The sequence below is a fragment of the Natator depressus genome, chromosome 6, assembly GCF_965152275.1.
Source record: "Natator depressus isolate rNatDep1 chromosome 6, rNatDep2.hap1, whole genome shotgun sequence".
Classification (NCBI taxonomy): Eukaryota; Metazoa; Chordata; order Testudines; family Cheloniidae; genus Natator; species Natator depressus.
The window spans coordinates 49274427-49297380 of record NC_134239.1 but is presented as its reverse complement, the minus strand read 5'-3'; the positions used below and the strand labels follow the sequence as shown (position 1 = coordinate 49297380).

The following is a 22954-nucleotide window of genomic DNA, read 5'->3' as shown; positions in this document are numbered from 1 at the left end:
GACAAAAAAATTAAATTGCTTAAATCCAACCATGTTAGTTGAACAGGTCTGACAACTGCAATAAGAATATAATCTGCACAATCTATCCCTTTCATCTTCTCCACTCTTCCACATTCTGAGGTGGGTTAAGCAAAGGGAGATGTGAGAGAATGAGCCAGTGTTACAGCTTTAGTTTTACCTTTTGATACAATAACATTTTTGCTTGCTATTCAGTCACATATCCTTGCCAGGAATCCAATTAAAACTATGCTAATGAAGACTCTAAGGTGCTGAGCAGCCTCGGCTCTGACTGAAGTCAATGGGAGGTGAGGGCAGTCAGCATCTCATACAAGGGGCTTACAATCAGTGCCGGTGCTAGTCCATTGGGGGCCCTAAGCAGGAATATTTTGCCCCCCCCAACACATATTAATAATTAATAGAGGCCACTCTTGAACTGCTCAGGGCCCTAAGCAATTGCTTAGTCTGCTTATGCCTAGCACCAGCTCTGCTTACAATAGCGTCTATAAACAGATTGGTTCATGTATAATGGCAGAAAGATTTCTCAGCTCTTGTCACTAATGCTCACACAGACAAAGCACAGTGTAAAGCAGTGGTGGGCAACCTGCGGCCCTTCAGGGTAATCCACTGGCGGGCCGGAAGACAGTTTGTTTACATTGACTGTCCGCAGGCACAGCCATCCGCATCTTGCCATTCCCAGCCAATGGGAGCTGTGGGAAATGGCGGCCAGCACGTCCCTGCCCGCCGCTCCCATTGGCCGAGAACAGCGAACCGTGGCCACTCTGGGAGCTGCAGGTGGCCATGCCTGTGGATGGTCAATGTAAACAAACTGTCTTGCGGCCCACCAGCGGATTACCCTGATGGGCCGTGTGTGACCCGCGGGGTGCAGGTTGCCCACCACTGGTGTAAAGAGTACTGCATGTAACAATATCACTACATTTATGCATTCATTCAACTCATTTTCCACGTCTCTCAAGTCCAACAATACTCATGTTTGCACACAGTCTGTGGTGATGACGGGGGAATGGAATCTGTCCCACAGGAGAAACTCTTGTATATTTCAATTTATTCTGAATAAATGTTCAACAAAAAAATTAAAGCATTTACTTTTCTTAAAAAATGGTTTCCATGAAAGGATTTTTATATAGTCATCTAAGTAGTAATACAGTATTTATATACAAAATCTCATTTCAAACAATTTACTGTACAAAAGAAAGTATAACCATCAGTTACTCTTATGATTTCAGCAAATAATAAAATTTATGACAAATATGTACTTGGGTATAGTTTTACTATTTACAGGAATGTCAGTATTAAGCCAAGAATATTAGATAAATTATTTACAGTTGAAATTCCTTCAGAGGAAGTTCCCGAACATTTATCTCATAAAAGGTGTCTACCTGTTGGTTTCCTTCTAGAATTTTTAGGTTATTAATGAATGAAATAAAGAATATATTTTCTATAAGAAGTATGGACAAAACTCTGCTTGTCTTACTCATATGCTAGTGGCTCTGCTGCAGTCAGTGAGCCTGATTTTGCATACAGGTACTACCAGGCATACTCTGTGCGAGAATAAATCAGACAGGATTTGGCCCTATTTTACTAAAACATGTCAAATTATAATTTAAAAAAAAATAGTGACATTCCTGCAAGTCAAAATATTAAAGAAACAAGCGTTAACAAAATATAAGCCCTTTATTAATAAAAATCTTTGGTTGGATCAATATTTTAAATTAGTTTTAACAATATTTGGTTATTATAATTCACTTCTTTCCACATAATTTCTCTTCTGGTGTCTTTTTGAACAGACTACAGAAAAAACATCTGAAGGTAATCACATACTTTATAGTAAAAACAATAAATATTACAAAACAAAGTGTGGTATTTTTAAAGTTCTATTTTAAATCTTTATATTACTTTGGCAAACAAAATAAAAATAAAAAAAGACACCCCCCCATCCCCACCCCACTTATTTTCATGAACTATAAGTCTTTTGACATTTGGTTTTGTAACAAACCATACAGTAGACAGACTGAAAAACTTTTGTTTTTATTTTAGTTATTTGGTTTAGTGTATTGTTTAGTTTGCTTTTTCAGTATAAGTGCAATGGACAAGAGAAGGTGTTAAAAGAAATGAGGTTCATTGCACCAATATTCTTAGGAAGTGCAGTTTATCACTAGACAAACCTTAAACTAAAAATTTACTGTACATGAAAAGAGTTGCACTGATGGGGTCTAGATATGCATTACAGATAAGGATTTTAGATTTATTTTAAGGAAATGTTATATATATAAGATAACATATTTTAAGACAAAATAAAAGTCCTGTAATTGAAGTTCTGGTCCTGTAGTTCCAGAGTAGGCAAAACTTCCATTAAAGACAATAAGATCCATATTCATCCAGAATCTACCCTTACTCTTCCTGGCATAGTCTCTGGTAGATGTTACCAGTATCAGAAAGTCTGCCACACTGGGGAGACTGTAGCCAAGCAAAATGGCTGTGACCTCCTCTTCATTGCAAAGGAGAGTGGGCTGTAGAGAAGGAGCTGGTGGCGAAAGGTGGATTCAGTGTATCCTTTCAGCAACGATGGTGCCTAGATATTAGGCAGGGCAGTGTAAATTACTGTAGCTATACATGTGCTCATAATTCAGGGACACTTTTGAAAATGCTCCACAGTGCTCTGGCTGCTGGGAAATCCTATGAAATTGTGCTGGTACTGCTTCAGAACCCTTAGTAGACTATGACAAAACCACAATACAGTCTAGGGCACTGGAGCACCTGCACCAACATGAATCGTTCACCTGATGAGCTTTTGGGGTAAGTGAACAGCTGTCAGTGGTGCACAGAGTTGGGGTTAAGGTTAACGTGTGCGGCACCGACTTCATCTTCTTATTTTTCAAAGTGGGGAAGTGCCCAAATGGAAGACTCTAGCGCACAGCAGACTGCTAGCAGGGTCCCTGTGGAGTCTCAGCTTTAAAAAAAAAAAAAAAAAAAAAAAAAAGCTATTCCCCCGCCCTATCCCTGTCGATGGGGTGAATCTCCCAATGGGTAATTTACCGTGCACCAGCTTCAGTGTATTTAGCCTAGTTATATACTGTTTGATGTAAATCTTTTCAGACTCCTGACAAGGAGAGTTTTGTTTGCCTAGGATCTGCAGGTTCAAATCCAGATTATGTCTGCCAGGGGAGCTGAGCTGCATCTTTTGAAACTGAAGATGCCTTATAAGGTTTATATTGTTTCTCTTCTCCTGTTAAATGAAATGCTAGAGCACATTGTAAAATTGACTTTGCATATATTTTGTAGATCTGCCCAAAGCCTTTCAGGGATGGACTGCCAAAAAGATTTAAAATTATTATGATTTGAAATTTACTTTGGTTATTTCTTAATTAATAAGCTAAAGTCAGATTCTCAGAGAACATTTCTAAGTACCAGCATTTTGTTAACACACACGAACATCCACAGTGTTATCTAACTATGAAATATAAAAATTCCCTGCATTACTTAAAAAAAAATCCTATCAGAAATAGAATGTGGCCTTCCATATTTGTAAGAAGTGCATTTCTCACAAAGATGGGAGCAAAATGGTTGCACATACTTAAACATTCACCTGGTTGTCCATAAATCAAGTCTTGCCCTTTAAGTGATGGCTTGTTTATCAGTGGAATGCCTCAACAAAACAAAACTGCCCTCCTCTTCTATACATCAATGTGATATGAATGGCAGGAGGACATGCTCCCGCTGTGGCTCCTTGGGACCTTGGGACTGTGGTTGTTACAGTTTTCACCTTTTTTCATGTCCTTGTCTTTCCAGGTTTCTATCATTTGCAGCTTTCCCTGTTCTTCTTTCATGAACACCTCCACCATGAGAACTTTCTCTTTATGAATCTGCTGACTAATGTCCTTGGGAATGTCTGGGATAATCCAGTCCACAAAGTCACTCATAAACATGACCAAGTTCTGAAAAATAAATTTTAAGAAAATGTTAGCAAGGTCAAATGAAACGAGAATAGATATAGATATTTAGATTTTTGTTGTAGTTCAGAAGGGACAATATTCTAGGCTGGGCCTTTCTCTTCCTCACAAGCATGTTGAAAGTTCCATGTATCAGCTATTTAGCTTTACCACCACTTTCCCATAAATATTAGGCGACAGAGGAAAATGGCAGGGATAGGTCTCCCTGACTGATGCAGAGAATATACAGTAATGAGAAGACAGAGAGAAATACTGTAGTTGGTATATGGCGTTTATGCTTGACATTAACAGTGCATGAAAAATGATTAAGTAGGCTGAGAATTTTCTGAGGCCAATAGCCTCAGCCCAATAGCCCACCAACAACTTACCCCCAGTCCCTCACCCACTGCTTTGGGATCTTCCTGGGGGCTCACCAGTGGGCCCCCCCATTCCTCCCATCCTGGCTCAGCTCTCTGCTGCTGTCCCGGGCTAGGGAGGCTCCTCCTGATCCTGGCTGCCCAGTGACTCTCTTCAATCCCACTGCCTGCGTCCCACTCACAGGACAAGACGGGCTGGTGGCTAGGCCAAATTTGAATAAGTGGAATTTCTACATGGCATGTGGGGTCAGAGCACCACTCAGGTTTGGCCCATCACAATGCCACCCATCCAAATCCGGTGAGCAGAGCACCCCCTATGTTAGGGGCCCTGTGCAAGTGCACAGAGTGCACATTGGCTATTCCAAGTCTGCACTTAAATACTTCTTAATCCATGCTTGTAGGATTTAAATGGGACCTAAGTGATGCACAGGCCTTGTGCCTCACCTCCCATTAAAGTTACTGGTCTGTATACACTGCATGTGGTGCAGGGAGCAGTGTATCCCTGTGGGGGATACATCCTGTGGCTGTTCTGTGGCTTTGCATCATGCTTGAGAAGGTTGTGAAGATCAGTGCCCTCAGGGAGGAACTCTGACTGGTAAATGATATCCAGTGGACTCTCATCTCATTTAGTTAAGGAATAGTTTTATGTATGTATATGTGATCTCTCTTTCCTTGTTAGGAGTCTGAAAAGATTTACATCAAACAGTACCTGAAAAACTATCACAAATGCTAATCTTGCTGCTAGGACAGCCCAGAAGTCCTTTGAAATTTCATATTTGTTTTCAGACCATGGGGGTTCTCGGTAATCTTTGTATCTGTAAAACAAGACATAATAAATAAGGATGTTGTTTTAAAATGTTCACACAATTAGGATTTAGTACAGAACATGCATTAAACACTAATTCAGATCTTCTTGATACAAATCCCTCTTACAGAAAGGCTGTGTAAAAATCCAGCCAAACAAGACAAAACTAACAGCCTGCCACAACCTTGAAATTTTATGTGGATTAGAAGAAGACAACTCTTAAATATTTATGCTTTCTGATCAGTATGAACAATATAAACTCAGAGTAAAGAGGGGCTGAGCTGCAAAATTCAGATCACAATGTCAACTTCTTCCAAGTTTGGGAGGTATTTTATGTTTCAGGTTCAGTTATAAGAGCAAAATACTGAACTCAAATTGATATGGTGGATCAGAACTCCAATATTTAGATTTCCACACATAGGAAGAACAGAAGATTGGAGTCAAGCTCTTGCTGAGTTGATATGAAAGAAGAATTTCACCATAGCACTGGTTTATATATTCTATGAATCTGTGATGTATCAATAGCAATTTTATTTTGTTTTTAAAAAGTATCCTGACCAAAAAATGGAAGAATTTAAATTAGCACCATTATATTATAAATGTATGCAGGAATTATATCTCCATATTCTGAAATGTGATTTTACAAGAAGAAAGGGAGTGTGAGAGAAAAGATGGAATGAGACTTAAAAAGGGACTTGTGGGGAAAGGAGAGAAGAAAACACAGTGCTCTGTGTTGGACCATGAAGCCTACTCTTCCCTTCTAGTCATAATTCTACACTGAAAACATTTCAATCAAACTGGTATTTCCTCCCCCAAGAGAGATCACCTCAGGGATACAGAGGAAAGGAAAGGTAGGTAAGAGTAGATAACTTTGCTGATTCTAGCTGGTTTTTACTTTCATGTCACAGTAAAAGTGATTTTTAATTTTAATAGTCATTTTAACAGATTAAGTTTTGATTTCTTTGACAGTTGTAAATAGTATAAATTAAGAAAAACTCTGAATGATCTGCCTTTTTTTCTCTTGTCAATTTCTGTCATTTTCCAGTAGAAACAGACCAAAATCCTGTATTTTTTTTCTGTAATGTCTCCAATCTTTGTCCTTATCTTTGCTGTTTGAATTGCTTTCATTGCTGCTCTTGGCTTTGATCCCCAATTGCAGGCTTTGAGAACATTTTGAAGCTGATGCATATCTAAGTTAGCCTAGGCAAAGAATGCATTTCAACGTTGACCCAGATTTCTTGACCAGCTGAAATATTCAGCAAGAATTTTCCTTCAAAAACGCAAATAATATGTAACATTTGTTTTGATCACACTAGTTCCATGTATATTAGGATTTTAGATGGGTCTAAGACCAAGGATTTAATTCTGTCAGTGCTGAAGTCAATGGGAATTCCACACCAGGAGGGATTGGAAAATTGGGCCCACAGTGTAGACAAAGTTGCCATTATTGTCAGCTTGAACTACTGGATCAACTGGACAGTATGATAGGTAGATCTTGAAGTAGTGTCATTGCATCAGTACATCATGATTAGGGTTGGCAGACTTCAGTTTTTATTTTTTTGCATTTTTGATTAATATCTATTATTATTTTAAACAACTTCTATTTTTAAAGTTGTGGGAAACTAAGGGAGACAAGGTTGTGGTTGGAGTTAGGGAAAGTGCTGACAGTGATGTTTCAGGGAGTTCCCAGCACTGACAGCTGAGCTGCAAAGACCCAAGCGCTGAAGGGCCCAAGACATTAGGAAACAAGATGCAGGGGAGGCCCAGCAAAGTGCTGGCCCAGCAAAGCAGAGACTCTGGCCAGGACTGCAAGGAGGAGGATGAGCCCCCAGCAGCAGGGAAGGTCACTCTGCTGCTGAACAGTTCTGCCTGGGAATGGCCCCTATACTCCTGCCTGGTGAGTGAGAGAGAGGAGCCGTGATGGTGGAGCTGCAGATGGCTCCCTGCATAGTTGTGGGGCCGATGACACCAGATCCCTGCAGGCACATGGATGGGGAAGGCTGCAGCCAGAGCAGAGACCCCTGGCCAGGACTGCAATGAGAAGGATGAAGATGAGCACCCAGCCGCAGAGGAGGCCACCTTTCTGCTGAATGTCTCCATCCCCAGGCAGGAGACATTCAACAGCAGGGTGGCCTCCTGGAGGCCAGAGGCTTGCCCTCCTCCTTGCGGCCTTGGCCGGGGGTCTCTGCTCTGCCCCACCAGGACCATAGCCTTCCTTGCACTTTGTGCTGCAGGGATCCAGCATCACCGGCCCCACAGCGAGTCTCTGCAGCTTCTCCACCATGGCCCGATTCCCTCACTCCTGTGACAGTAAGGCTGCAGATGCTCTCTGCACTACTACAGGGCCAGAGACAGCCAATCCTTGCAGACACAAGTGCACGGGGGAGGTTGCATTTGTGCCATTTGTAACAGATGGATTTTTTTTCCCCGTCTATTTTGGTGCATCAGTTGAAATCAATGTTTACTGACATCTATCGATTTAAATCGATTCCTGCCAAGCCTAATCATGATGCAAAATTGTGACATCTTGGCAAAATGTCATCTTGTTGCCCCAAAGCATCAGTATGCTGTGAAGTGACTGCATCAAAACATCATGTCACAGCACAACATTACGATGTGGTGATATTTTACAAGCCTCAGAAATAGAATCATGGAAACATAAGATCATCTTAGTAAAATGGCACCATCCTGGAACAAGCATGTTGCAGAAGACCCTCCTATAATTACCAGTATCTCCCTCCAGTTCTGTAGTGACTTGAAGTGAGGCAGAGGCTTTTTGGCCAAGCAAAGGAGAGAAGTGCCTTGCACTGACCCACCAGCAGCTTTGGGTGATTAAGAAAGTGGTGTTGCCCTATCCTGAGCTGGAAGGATGCTGGTTATGACTTTTTAAAAGTGGAGGAGGTTATGACTTTTTAAACTCACCAATCATGCTAGATCCTGAAATTGGATAGGGGAGTTCCATACAATGTTGGAAGTTTGAGGTTTTTTGTTTTTTTTTTGGCTCCCTCCTCTAACCCAAATAGTTGATAAATATTTTGTCAGCAATAAACACTTTGCAAATGCCCTGACAAGTGTTTAATGTTTACTCATTTTCTCAGACTAAGCAATGTATATGCTACAAGTGCTGTGGTAACTTCACCTATATGCAAAGATTTCAATGGTAACTGCTCTCTCTATTGGATAAAGAAGACTGAGCTGCCAATAGACTACAACAGGACCTAAATCAGGTGGTATGTGACTGTGTAACTATGAGTCCCACCAGACACACGAAGAAGCTAGTACCTCCATTCAACAGGGAAAATAACTTAAAATGGCTATCATTCAAGAGAGTACCTGCATATCTGAACCTCGTAGCCAAGTTCCATTGGGTCATTTGGAGCTGTTCCTCCTTGAAAATCGCTGACATTAAAAGAGGATAGCGTATGGTTCACGAAGCCATGCATGGTGCCATTCTCACTGTACATATACAGGTACACGAGGCGTGGAATGAAGTCAGATGTGAATGAGATCACAAATGCCTAAGCCATAAGAGTAAAGAATGAACGCAATATTCAGGTAATGCTTAGTGGATAATATACTCAAGTGCATCTTCCCCACATAATGCTTATGAATCGAAGAAATGGTATACAGTGGGCTGATTCAGACAATAAGTCTAAGTCTGCAGCCCATGGGATACTAAGGATATGGAAACCTCATCAGTGTGATGTTTGCTGCTCAAGTTCCAGAGCTGCATGGTGTCAAGTATAAGTAGCTTCATGTTGGCTGAGATCTCTATGTAAATAACTTGAGCTCCCTGGGGAATCCAGATATTGTCCCCGTTTTCATTACTCAGTCCCCATCACCCTTATGTAGCACAAAACCTCTATCTGCTATTCCTTGAATTCCACAAACACATGTACTAGTCCTGGACACACTACTTTTTCTGTTCCCTCTTCAGCTCCCTCTCAACCCCTATCGCAAGCCCTCACATTCTGTGTTTAGGGTAGACAGAAAGAGAAGATTACAGACCGAGCTTTGGGCGTTGAAGATGGGGGCTCCAAACAAATGACCTTGCAGAGACCCCAGATTTGTTTCAGCTGGCCCTGCATATCAGATAATAGCTGATCACAACAAAAAGGGAACAAGATCTCCTTGTAGCAAAAGCTGCTAAAGATCACTACAACTTGATCAACCATGATCAGACCCAGACTCTAGAGTTTCTTAGACTTTGCAGAGTTTTTTTGTTTTGTTTTGGTCTTTTGCTATTCTTAGATAAATGACTAGAATAAATAAATAGCAGGTATTTTTCTTTTTAAATACCAGTAATGTTTCCAACCTTAAAGGTGTCTTAGATTTTACTGTGCTCTTCTGCTGTGTATTAATTATATTAAGTCTATGACTGTACAAAATAACTTGTGCAACATTGCTAAAAAGCAAAACACCATGCTATTCCCCTCTGCTCCAATTACAACTGGTCCCAGATGGATTGTATAAGCTCTGATTGATTGCTCTGGATGTACTTTTATGTGCTGCAAATAACTTACGGTGAACCAACTCTTTAAATGCCCTCTGCTTTGCAAAAATCTGTTAATTTTAATGAGGTTTTTAACTAGATCAAGATAAAACAGCAAGCATGTTGGGCCAGATGGCCTTTTTACAGTCACTAAAATTTCTTATTCTCCTCAGGTTTTATAAATAAGCGTGATATACAGAATGCAAGGACAGACAATTTAGTTGTGTTCTCAATAGCTTTGGCTTTTCTCATTTATTGCTATCATGAAAGACTGTAATTTGCATGCAGCTCATGTATGTGAAGTACAAAAAGTTTTACTTATGCTATGATAGAAAACAGAGAGTAGATAGATTAAGGTAAGGAGAACAACAGTGGTTAATGCCTGAAGAGAGAGATTGCAGGGAGGAATGTGGGAGAATAGGAAGATTTTCTAAGGCAAAAGAGGAGAAGCAGAAAAGATGAGAAAGGGGAAATTAAAGGCAGAACACCAAAATATAAGACTGATTGGGAACTAGCTCTGCCAACAATTCTGGGTGCTGCCTCTGAAACTTCTCTGCTTGGAAATAAGGGCTTGATCCAAAGTCCTCTGAAGTCAGTGGAAGTCCTTCCATTGATTTCAATGGGTTTTGGATCAGTCTTCAGTGAGAAATCACTTCCCAAGTTACTGAAGTGCATGGTGGAGCTAACCTGCTTGGAGGGAGGGTGATGGGCTATATGCTCTTTGCTATCCTGAGGACCACTTCAAGAGTGGCACAGGCCTCTGAGTGGCCTCTCATCTTCTCCTTCCAGTTGGAGGAAGACTCCACAGTGACAACTGTCCAGGAGCTAGAGAGGGAGCTTAAAAGTAGAGCTGTGCAAATAATAGATTTGTTTAGGTTTCTGTCAAGTCTGAAAATTCAAGAAAACAATAATTTTGAGTTGACCAGAAAATGAAAATTTTCAAAACTTTTAGTGAATAGAAAAGTTAAAAAAATTCATTTTGGGTCACACAAAATGTTTTGTTCTACTCAAAACAAAAGGCTCCATTTTGATTTTGATTCTTTTTCTTTTTTAATTTTTACAAAATGAAATTCAAGGTAATTTCAAAATAAAAAGTCATTTTGAATCAAAATGTTTAATTTGAAATGTTGAAATGAAACATTTTTACTTTTTCAGAATTTTTTGTAGGCTATTTCTTTTTGACCAAAGCAATTCAACAAAATCTATACAAATTTGCACAGTGTTTCAGTTGACCCAAGTCTGCATTTTTTCCTGAGAAAAATTTTGGTTGAAAGATTTCATCAGGATCTATTTATAAGATAACGTAAGGGGAAATCACATCCTTAGAACTTAAGGCTGGGAGAAAACCAGAGACTCCACAGATGCATGGTATTCAAGAAGAGCCACATGTCCAGCATTGTCTCCTCTCCTGTTGTTTCTAGACCCTCTTTTCACCTTGTTTGTAACTTTGACACAGATCTAACTTTTGGTGGGTGTGAAGGGACTATGAGATGAAATAGTGTTTGTTTGTGTACCACATGGAATACACCCCCACAGAAAAATGTGTAAATGTAAACAAAAGTCAGAGCTATTCTACTGTTTTAACCCCAGTATAAAAGTTTTCTGAAGACTCGAATGATCCAAAGCATCACATGTATGACACATCGAAGTAGTCTTGCATGTTTTCCTAAGGGCCTAGTCTGCACTCATTGAAGTGAATGAAAACATTCTTATTAATTTCCGTAGTTGCACAGAGTCCTAAAGACATGGATCATATCCCATCTTCCTAATATGAACACATCATATGAACAAATCAGATCCCCAGGTGGTGTAAACTGAATGCAGTCAAGCTAAACTGACATGCACCAGGTGAAGATCTGGCCCAATATGTGTAGAGGGGTAACAGGTTTTTTAAATTAGCATTTGTTTAAAAATGTGATCAAGGAAAGATACTTACAAAATATCTAGACCACTAGGAAGCAAGGCTAGTTTAAGGTCAGCAGATGCAGTAAAAATAGTCTGGAAAAAGACGCTAAGGCTACCACTGATTGTGTTTACTATGGCTTTTATTGCCAACTAGCCTTTAGTACTGAACCTTTTAATTTTGCAAGTTTTTATAATGCATAAATAATATATGATACGCTGTGACAATGTAAAACTAAACCCTGGAGCTGATTCTCTAGTTGATGAGCTTCTTTAAATCATGTGACTCCGCTGACTTCAGTGGAAATTAGTTAGAAGAAAACCAGTGTAATGGAGTGGAGAATCAGGCCCATTGCATTCAAATTTTACTGACAAAGAATTACTTACATTTATTATTACAGCAAGTTTTCCTACACCTCTGAGGATATTATACCAGATTCCTATGGGAAAGACAAACATGGTGGTAAATGCTTTCAGATTGTTAAACTTATCATTGTTAACTGAAAATATCATGTATCTGCCACGTCTCGTGATTGCACATCACTACAGCTTTATTTAGTTTGTAACAAACTTTATTTAGTTTGTCTTCAGTTTGTAACAAACCCTATTTCATACAACAGAAACCAACAGGAGCCTAAAATATGGCTCCATACATCCATATTTAGACACCTGCCTCATTTTTAAAAGCACCTGAGCCAGCCACTCTTTTGCGGGGGGGGGGGGGGGGGGAGAGAAAGGCAAGGTTACTGCAAAATGGAAGAAAGTAGCCAGTATATAAGCAAAAAAATCGTGAAGCTTGATCAAATGGGCCCAAATAATTTTCTGTAGGAAGGAGGAAAAAATGACACATGGGGAACTAGAATCTCAACAGAAGATCCCTTTGCAGAATATATTGCTCTGTTGAGAGTACCAATCTTAAGGGATCTGTCATAAACTAGGGCTTTCCACATGGATGCCTTATTTCTTTGCATTGCCTCTGCCCTCCTCACCAGCAGCATGGTTCCAGTGAAGCCACTCTGGTAAGGTTTCTCCTTGCTGCTCACTTCACTGTATCTGGGAACCCCTGAGCATGGTTTCTGCACTATGGAGGCTGTGCATGCAAAAGATATACTGACAGCATATTAACTTAGTATCAACCGTGGGGGTGTGCTGGAAGGACGATGCACAAAGATCACCCAGTCCCACTGCGCAGTCTCTCCTTATATTCTATGGTGTCTTGGTATAACACACTGATTTTGTGTATATGATAACGCACCCAACCAGCAACTGTCCCCCTAGGATTGTAACAACCTTCTGGTTACTAATCACAGCTAAAAGAGTTCTCCTTTAGCTCAAGTACTAGGGGCCTGTGGTTTTGGTGCTGAATGTCCCAGGTTTGATCTGTGCAAATGACTCTGGTATCTAGATGTATAAGGTCACAGTTCCATGACAAAACAGCACCCCAGCTGGGACTTGAGCTTCTGTAGCCCTTAGACACTCAAGATGAGTTTGTCTAACATCTACTGGTTTGGTGCGTGTTTACTATACATAAAGTTTCCAGGGACTAGTACTTTGTAACCTAGAGAATCCTATGTAATTAAGATAAACCCTGAGCAACTAATAAGCACAGGGGTGCTGGAACAAATTGTATAGCGAGGCTCCTGAGAGGCACTGAATCAAACTTTAAATCATGTATATGATAGAAACCACTTCAAGTCAGGTAGTGCAGCAGCACCCTCAGCACCCCTAGTTCTAGCATCTATGAATAAACATATGGTCAACTCCACCTTTCTCATCATTTATTTTGCATCTGGTTAGTATATCTCTTTTTAGCAACAGTGACTTAATTCGTGTTTCAGAAAAACTAGGGGAGCAGAAAAAAGCATCTGTTTTTCCAGCAGAGTTGTAACAGAATCAGATATAGGGCCTTCTTCTGCTCACGTTTAAAGGCCAATCTTGGGCTGTGTACCAGTTGTGCTTGGTGAAGAGCTGATTGTGGGGAGCAGGAGTAGGCCCCTGGTCACTGCCAGAGATTGCATAGGATTTCTGTTATCTAGATTCTAGAACATCCCCTCTCATTATGCATGCTCCTCCTTTCTGTCTGTTGATTCCTGTCTCAAGCCTTATGTGGTTTTCTTCATGACAAGGTGATATTTTGGCCCTGTGGAACCTTGGCAGAAACTCATTTTAATCTGAAATTCTCCTCAAATATCTCACTAGCACTGAATTACAATACACAGACATTTTAAAAACACAGAAGTTGCTGAAGAAGCCAGGGAACTCACACAAACTACGGAAAAAAGGATGTGATGGTGATGGCAACAATTTGACAAAAGGAAAGGAAAAGACCACAGAAACAACCCTTCATGTGTCCTTCAATACCTAGGCACAGTGGGGAGCATTCAGAAATGCCCCAGAACTGTGGAACACGTATGGTAATTAACAGTAGATTTTCTTTGCTCAGATTGACTATACTATAACGTGAATAATTCTTTTCATTGAGTTTTCTGTTTGTGAATTTCCAGTATCCCAATTAACTGGTAATGAGGGAAAATAGCTTGCAGGGGCAAATCCATCTCTCATCTCCTCTGCCATCAAGAGATCCCGCAGGTAGCAGACCTGGTTCTGTGCTTCTATGCAATTGTAGGACCTGGTTTCAGCCAGATCCACTGCTGTTTCTAGCCTCCAATGTCCCAGAATTCATACTGGCCAGGAAGGAAGCAGCTGAAATAACTCCCACATGTTTCAACAGTCACTCAGTCTCCCCTTTGCCCCTATGTATCTCCCCTGCCCAGCTGAGGATCTGGAGTTTTTAATGCAGAAGCTTTTGTTTCCGCAATAAAACTTGCATGGCCAGGAAGAACTATTGATGTGGAAAACCATGCACTGTATCTCATTGTTTTATTGATCATTCCTGATCCTCAGATGTTTTATGCTAACTTAATAAAATATTAATCTGAATTTAAAACACTGCTCTTAATATTTTAAAAGTAAAGCTTTGATAATTTATGACAATTCACAGCTAAGTTACACTCTAATGTTTTCAATTGTACTATAAAGATCTTCCTGTTAATTAACCCAACTCAGCATAAAAAAATTCCTGCCATCAATCAATAAATAAAAAAGGAGTAACATTATCTCATGACTAGGCTATTTGGTAATCTACTTACCTATATCTTTTGCTCTGACTGCAACTGGTCTTCTAAGCTCAGTGACAAATTTCTTTGCATCTAAACGTATTTCAATGATGTTGTTCAACAACGCAAACAAAGGAGCCAGCGGGAAGGATGCAACAAACAAGGTTACAAATCCAAACTGGATAACTGAAAAGAGAAACTGTTTCACTGAGAGTGCTCTGCAATTATGAACTGTGCTTTGGTGTGTTACAACAAATTAATGCTTCCCCCGTAAATATTTCTACAAACCCTAACAACATAGAGAGACTTGCTAGTTATACCTCACACAAATTTCAGTATGTAGTTGATTAATTGGTACTTCATCCAAGCATAAAGAGCCATAAGTCCCTGTTCTGATAGTTTGTGCTGGTCAGGCAGCACAAACCAACCACGAAGATGCCCTAAAGGGGCAGCTGGGAATTCTTTTGACTTAATTAAATCCCCTGAGTGGTGCAAAGATGGTTTAGCCAGGTTTAGGCCACCTGCTCCCCATCTGAATAGGAAGCATGTCAGAGGCAGGGAGGAGTCATGCTGGGAGTGGGGCTGGAATGTACCACACTGCAATCAGCCCTGGAATGGTGCTTATGAGACTGCAGCAACCAGCATAACGCAGAGCAGTCCTTAGCATCCTCCAGGATGAGGGGAATGGAAAGGTGGATTACAGCTACCTGTCCCCTGCTCCTTCAACAGCAGTAAGCTGACACTCTATGCTTAAATTAAGTACTAATTAATCAATTACTAATAGGGCTGACAAGTGATTAAAAAATTAATTGCTATTATTCGCACTGTTACTAATAGAATACCATTTATTTAAATATTTTTGGATGTTTTCTACATTTTCAAATATACTGATTTCAATTACAACAAAATACAAAGTGTACAGTGCTCACTTAAAATTTATTTTTTATTACAAGCATTTGTACTGTAAAAAAACAAAATAGTATTTTTCAATTCACCTAATACAAACACTGTAGTGCAATCTCTTTATCATGAAAGCGGAATGTAGAAATGTAGAATTATGTACAAAAAAACTTGCATTCAAAAATAAAACAATGTAAAATTTTAGAGCCTGCAGGTCCATTCAGTCCCACTTCTTGTTCAGCCAATCAAGTTTGTTTACATTTGCAAGAGATAATGCTACCCGCTTCTTGTTTATAATGTCACCTGAAAGTGAGAACAGGTGTTCTCATGGCACTGTTGTAGCTGGCATCGCAAGAGATTTACGTGCCAGATGCTCTAAAGATTCACATGTCCCTTCATGCTTCAACCACCATTCCAGGGGACATGCGTCCATGCTGATGACGGGTTCTGCTCGATAACGATCCAAAGCAGTGCGGACTGACGCATGTTCATTTTCATTGTCTGAGTCAGATGCCACCAGCAGAAGGTTGATTTTCTTTTTTGGTGGTTTGCGTTCTGTAGTTTCCGCATTGGAGTGTTGCTCTTTTAAGACTTCTGAAAGCATGCTCCACACCTCATCCCTCTCAGATTTTGGAAGGCACTTCAGATTCTTAAACCCTGGGTCAAGTGCTGAAGTTATCTTTAGAAACCTCACATTGATACCTTCTTTGCATTTTGTGAAATCTGCAGTGAAAGTGTTCTTAAAATGAACAACATGTGTTGGGTCATCATCCGAGACTGCTATAGTCTCGGATGATGACCCAACACATGTTGGGAATGTGGGCAGAACAGATATGGCAGAATGCGGGTAAAACAGAGCAGGAGACATGCAATTCTCCCCCAAGGTGCTCAGTCAGAAATGTAATTAATGCTTATTTTTTTTTAATGAGCATCATCAGTATGGAAGCATGCCCTCTGGAATGGTGCCTGAAGCATGAAGGGGCATACGAATGTTTAGCATATCTGGAACATAAATACCTTGCAATGCCGGCTACAAAAGTGCCATGCAAATGCCTGTTCTCACTTTCTGGTGACATTGTAAACAAGAAGAGGGCAGCATTATCTCCATTCAATGTAAACAAACTTGTTTGTCTTAGCAATTGGTTGAACAAGAAGTAAGATTGAATGGACTTGTAGGCTCTGAAGTTTTACATTGTTTTGTTTTTGACTGCAGTTATGTAACAAAAAAAATCTACATTTGTAAGTTGCACTTTCAGGACGAAGAGATTGCACTATGGTACTTATATGAGGTGAATTGAAAAATACAGTTTCTTTTGTTTATCATTTTTACAGTGCAAATATTTGTAAGCAAAAATAATATATACTTTGATTTCAATTACAACACAGAATATAATATGTATGAAAATGTAGAAAAACATCCACAAAATTTAATAAATTTTGGAGGGTATTTATTATTTAACAGTGCAATTGAGTTAATTGCGTGAGTTAACTGCGATTAATCAACAGCCCTAATTACTAATAACAATTTGTGTATGATCTGTGTGAGATTGCTGGAGTATCTGTGAGGATTCAGCCCAGAATTCAGGAAACAGGGCCAAATTTTATGCTCTCTTAAACCAGAATTAACTCTACCAACTTCAGTGGAGTTATTGCTGGTGTACAGGGGTGCAACTGAGAGCAAAATCTGTCTCTTGGAGCCAAATGTAAATGGTGCTATAAATATAGTATATTTCAAACTGTGTGTTAAACTGTAACAAAGATCAACAGATAACACCTGGTATTTCAGTACTGTATTGAGGTATCTGGAACCATGGCTGTCAGCTATTACCACAAACATATGGTATGGAAGATAGAAGCCAGCCCTTTTCCACTTGAGCTGTTGTTATAGGGCTCTTTTATCTTCTCTAGGTTAGCCACTCTAGGACAGTGGTATACATACACACACACACAGGCCATTATGCCATACCACATGAACCAGTTAGTCACCTGTAGCAGCCAGCAGGGTTTCAGTTACTGCCAGGGGGGACATTTTCATAAAGTAGTGTAACATGAATCATATCTGCTAGTTCAAAGAACTCAACTCACCATCTCCACAATTATAGTCATTACAGTTTAAACTTAATTATTTTCCACTTCACTCACTCATTTCCATGTATTCTGGAGTAAGCCCAGCAAAAGGTTCCAAGTTATAGTCCACTTCATAGCGTTGTTTTTTTTTCATATGCTCCTCATGATCTAAAGAGCGTTGTTGCTTTAATTTGATATATCTGATTAATTTCTTCATTTTTCTGGAAGAAAAAAAAATGATCAGCGTAGCAGATTTTTTTCCCCATTAAAAAAGCACTCCCTGTTTGGATGGTTCAGGAATGACAGTTAAATTCATGCTAATAGACACAAAAAAGCCTTATATCATCAGTTTTCATAATCTGTACAAAAACTGTGTAAAAGCCAAAGGTAAAGACAAGCAATTAGGGATCAGCACTCACTGATATTCAAATCTGGTAACAACTGAACCAAATACTGAACATCAAACTCAGCTGTAAAGAGTATAAAATCAATAGTCTAACACTTTTCAAAGAAGTCCGCATGTTACAAAAATGCATGAGGAGTTTGAAAATGCTATGGGGTACAAAGGCACAGCTATATTGCAGGCATAGTCTTGCTGTAAAGATTTCTTGCATCAGGACTATAAACCAAAAGAAGCCAGATGTTTGCATCATAAAAGGTTGATATGCAGTGTACTTTACGTATGATATAAAATGAAGGTAACTATATTACTTACGGGATACCAATCTCAAAGAGATTATTCTGAATCAGCTGTTTGCCCAACATGATAATACTAAGCTGGATGCACAATTCCATTAAGCAACCACCAGGGGCACACTAAAGCCAAGAAAGGAGATTAAGTCAGCATTTTTGCCAAATCATTTGATCGTGAATTCACTGTTATTTTCTTGATCAATGATGAATATGCACAAGATAAATTGCAATTACCTCTTCCATTCGGAAAGAATGAAAAATGTAGACATAATCTCCTGGACGTCCAACAAATCTAGGATAGTTTGGAAACAATGGTTAGAATTATATTCTACCTTCTTTATACATCTGATCCTGCAGTCCTTCATGTAAAATAGCTAATTCTTTGAATGAGAGTTACACATGCCCAAGGACTTTAGGATCAGTTAATAATTTGTCATCACATAGTAAGGTTCAGAAAGGACAATTTTAGGTACTTGTGTTTGGAATATTTTAATTTTATTTTTTAAATTCAATTGGTGAATTAGTTAAATTATAAAGTTTTTACCAAGTTTTCTAGATACATCCTAAGTATTACAGACACATATCTACAAACTTATTTTACAAGTACATCTAACAAAGAAAAATAAACAAACTTTAATTAAAATGAGATAACATGAGGAGATGAGAAAGAGAAGTGGGAAGTCAAGTAAGGGGACAATACCAGGAGAGAGAGAGAGAGACAGATAAATTCTATGGATCACACTTTAGATGTCTTTAGATGTATCTTTAGATGTATGTAAGACTCCCAGTACTAGCTGCACACTGAGACTCAATCAGAACATGTCCCTACAAAAATAATCTCAGAGTAACAGCTGAAATTTTAAACTATATGTCTAGGTTACTCACCGGCCTTTGAAGAAAGCAACATAGAAAATGGGAGTGTAGGCATTGACAAATTTCAGAAGGAAGGCTTTGAAGATCAGCCGCTCTTCAAAACTCTTGTCTGTTTTGGGGACCTCTGAAGTAAACAAGACACACATAAAGGAAACTTCTGGACTGGAAAGTGTTAAGGGTTTATGAAGTTGGGACTTTGGAAAACTCCCTAATGTAATCCAAACAACTATTCCCTTAAGGACATATGAACATATTTAAATGGAGGTGCAGAAACCTGATCCCACTGAAGGCAATGACCAATGGGAAAAGAAACAAGCCACACAGATAACTTATTCTGATCTACTTAATATATGTGAGGTTTTTAAAAAACAACAACAAAAGAGCATAACAAAACAGGAGGGCTGTCCTCAAGTGAAGTCCATGGGAGCTGCCTGCATGTATTGATGGCAGAACTGCACATTTAAACAAACAGCTATGGCAGGGGAAGATAAGAAAATTGATTAGAGAAAAAAGAAAGGTAATTTGGTGACCTTCTTTACAGTATTTCGCAAACAATAGGCCCAATTTGATAATAACTCTGTGTCTGGAACTCCCATGAATCTCACTTGCAATGAGAATATCCAAACTATTTGTGTCTGTAAAATTAGTATGGATCTAGCATAAAACAGGAGATTGGATAAAATTTCTGGCCCTTCTGCTTCTGGTCCTGTCTGAAAATAGCACAAGAAAATTAGTTCTACAGTGTTTTGGCACTTCTTTTTTCCATGTCTTTATATTTTTCTGTGCTAAATAAATAATGATTGGAAGTGAAAAAAAGAAACAAAGAAAGAAAGAAAAGAAAAGAAAAAGTATCTGTACATTACCAAACCTTAGAAAGACCCAAAATCATTTGCATCCCCAAAATAAGTTATGACTGGGCACAAGAGTTTTAATTTATCTGGATCCATTTTGCCCACTCATAATTGGAGCAATAGCAGCAGAGAGAAAAAGCAGCTAAAAATAAAACCAATTTCATATGCCCTTTGATGTTTTTTCTTTAAGCTAAGGAGATAGAATTGCAGCCTTATGGTTGAATTTCCTGTTTTTGCTTATTTGTCTGAAGTTAGAAAATGATGCCATGTAAATAAGTAGTTTTTGTACTTTATAAAATAACTGATCTAATAGAACTGACAATGATTTATACCTACCAATCTGAGTTAGCCACCTGGCTATGCAGCCATATACTTCATCCAGGATGATGATCACCACCAGATTAATAATAACTGCAGTTGCAGTGACTGTTACTCTAACACTAGACCGGCCAGAGGGAGTTGAGCTGAGGGCTAAGGCTGCTGCAGTGGAGATTCTGTATATAATGACTCCAAACACGATAGCAAATGTCAGTCCAACCTGGGAATAAAAGGTGGCATTATCTGTTATAAAACACCAGACTGTCATTCATCAGCAAGCAGATTGAACTCTGAAATGCCTCCCATGTACTCCCTGGGCCTGATCCCAATCCCACTGATATCACTGAAAGGACTCTTATTGACTTCAATTGGCTCTGGCACAGATCCTCTGTTCCTAGCACTTTGATCATAACAGTAATTTTATATTATGGTGTTAGCACTTAATAAAAAGGAAGCTAAATGCAAATGCTAGAGGTATAGTTTATATTAATATTGATGCACTTCACTTTTAATTGATGCTCATAACATAATGGATATGTGGTAAGTGGCTTGTTATAAAGGAAAATCCAGGAATGAATGTGGCCTGTAGATATGAAGAGGAGAATATTTCTGAGAGTGATATGGCTTAGCTTTTCTTTGTGTCTAAACTTCTGAATGTCCTTCTGAGACCTCCAATTTTGTGAGAGTTCAAAGATTAAACTAAAAGTAATGGTGCTGCAGATCAACTACATATTATTACAAGAGTATAATAAAACCCAGAAAAATATAGCTGACTCCTGAAAGATTTGGGAAAAAAGCCCTGCTTAAATGGAAGAGTATATTAAGAACATGATCCTGTAAGATACTGAGCACTTTCCTGAGAAGCTCCCACTGAAATCAAAGGAGGCACTCAGAACCTCTCAGGATTGGGCCTTAAGAGGACTTCAGGAACATATTTCTGTCCTCTGATCCCAAATGGTGCAGGCCCACCCGTTCGGAATAAAGAATTAAAACACTGAACTGTGGGCTATTCTACAGGTAGGCCTAGATCATTGTTCCCAGACTCAAACATCTCCATGAGTTCTTTGTTTTACCTGCAATGCAGAAGTGGGGGGTCAGCTACCTGTGTAGCACCTCTGCCCCCTCAGAGGCCATTCTATGGGTCTACACACTGGAATAGGGGGCAGCAACTGGATAGGCCAAGTATAGACTAGGGCCTAGGACAATTTTGTCCTTCCTCATCCTCACAGAGATTCCCAGGAAGAGATAATATAGCCTAGGGCCTATATTATCTTTTCCACTGAGAGTCTCTCTTTTCTCTTGCTCATACACACACACACTAAGGCAGAGGACAGATAAGGCCAGAGGGAATCCCTGATAATGAGGCTGTACTGGAGCTGTGCTGCTAAGGATCTGAGAGGCTGGTAGCCACCAGGATCAGAACTGGCATGGAAGCACATGGTCTCCATTTGATTGCCCTTGGCCTCCCTTAGAGTATCCAGATTTGGAGACCCCAGGGCTTATTCCATGGAGACAATTTCATGGAACAATTAGTTAAGAACTCTGGAATGGGGATCCCCAGCCACCTGTCCTGCAGGTATTACCATGAGAAGGGACAATCTGAGTCATAATAACTACAGCAATTTTCTGCCCATCTTCTGAATTACAGACCCTGTGTTACATGTAACTGGTGAACTTCGACTGCTCTGACTCAGATGTAAGAGAAGACACACTCAATTTGGAACCTGTAATCCAAAAGAACCCATGACTGACAAACTCTCCAAACAGACTGTGTGTGGTAAATTACCATCCCTTTCAAAGCAGTGCATGGGAAGTGTACAGTTCTATAGAGAAATATATCTTTTGTTTCTCAGTCCTCATTAAGGACACTATGAAAGAAAGACATACAAGCAAAACAAAAGTCAAGTACCACCTGAGCAAAGTGATTTTCAAATGATTTAAACTTTAAAGTGATCAAACAGTTTTTTCTCCTAGATAAAGATGTGTCCATTGTAAAAGGTGGATTTCACAATGACTCACTAAGGTGAATCTTAAATATTTGCCAGGAAATACTTACCATGAAGATAATGCCAACAAAATTGGTAAAATATGCTGGAAAACGATCTTTCCATGTCAGTTTCTCTTTATCAGTCTAAAATATGAAAAAAAAATCCACCCTGTAATTTAATACAGCGTCTAAAAAGATCCCTTCTATTTGTTCTTGTAACAAAAACACCAAGGCACAGGAAAACAATCAAACACGCAACCAGTTAGAAGGTGGAAGGACACATGTTTAAAGATACAATTTTATACAGGAAAACTTCTTACAGCACATTTAGCTTCAATTTGGTGCTAAGTCCTGCATTGTATAAATGAGTCTGAACAGCTTTTTTGAGAAACACACTTAAGTAAACTATTACACTGTGAAATTAGATTTCTCCTAGTGTAAATATTTTATTTTCCTTTCCCAGAAAAGATTTCAACTTTTTTTGTTAGAATATGTTTTCAATAAAGCACCATTAGGACTGTCCCTGCAAGCCTTACTCACATGAGGAATACTTAATCCTATAGGTTATCCCATTGCAATATAGATTGCTCACATGGGGGAGGCTGTTCAGGATTGGGCCCTTAGTG

General features: G+C 39.3%; 1 protein-coding gene across 1 annotated transcript in view; it reads right to left on the bottom strand.

Annotated features, from left to right (window-relative positions):
• Positions 1 to 2087: 2087 nt before the first annotated feature.
• Positions 2088 to 22954, bottom strand: part of ANO1 (anoctamin 1) — a 115632-nt gene continuing 94765 nt past the window's right edge. The window contains exons 18-28 of the mRNA XM_074956985.1: positions 22398 to 22472; positions 20360 to 20561; positions 19185 to 19296; positions 18534 to 18591; positions 18322 to 18422; positions 17682 to 17827; positions 14673 to 14825; positions 11911 to 11963; positions 8463 to 8647; positions 5034 to 5139; positions 2088 to 3953 (exon numbers count right to left, since the gene is read on the bottom strand). Coding sequence (XP_074813086.1) covers positions 3693 to 3953; positions 5034 to 5139; positions 8463 to 8647; positions 11911 to 11963; positions 14673 to 14825; positions 17682 to 17827; positions 18322 to 18422; positions 18534 to 18591; positions 19185 to 19296; positions 20360 to 20561; positions 22398 to 22472 — 1452 coding nt within the window. The 3' untranslated portion in view covers positions 2088 to 3692. The remainder of the gene's footprint in view (positions 3954 to 5033; positions 5140 to 8462; positions 8648 to 11910; positions 11964 to 14672; positions 14826 to 17681; positions 17828 to 18321; positions 18423 to 18533; positions 18592 to 19184; positions 19297 to 20359; positions 20562 to 22397; positions 22473 to 22954) is intronic.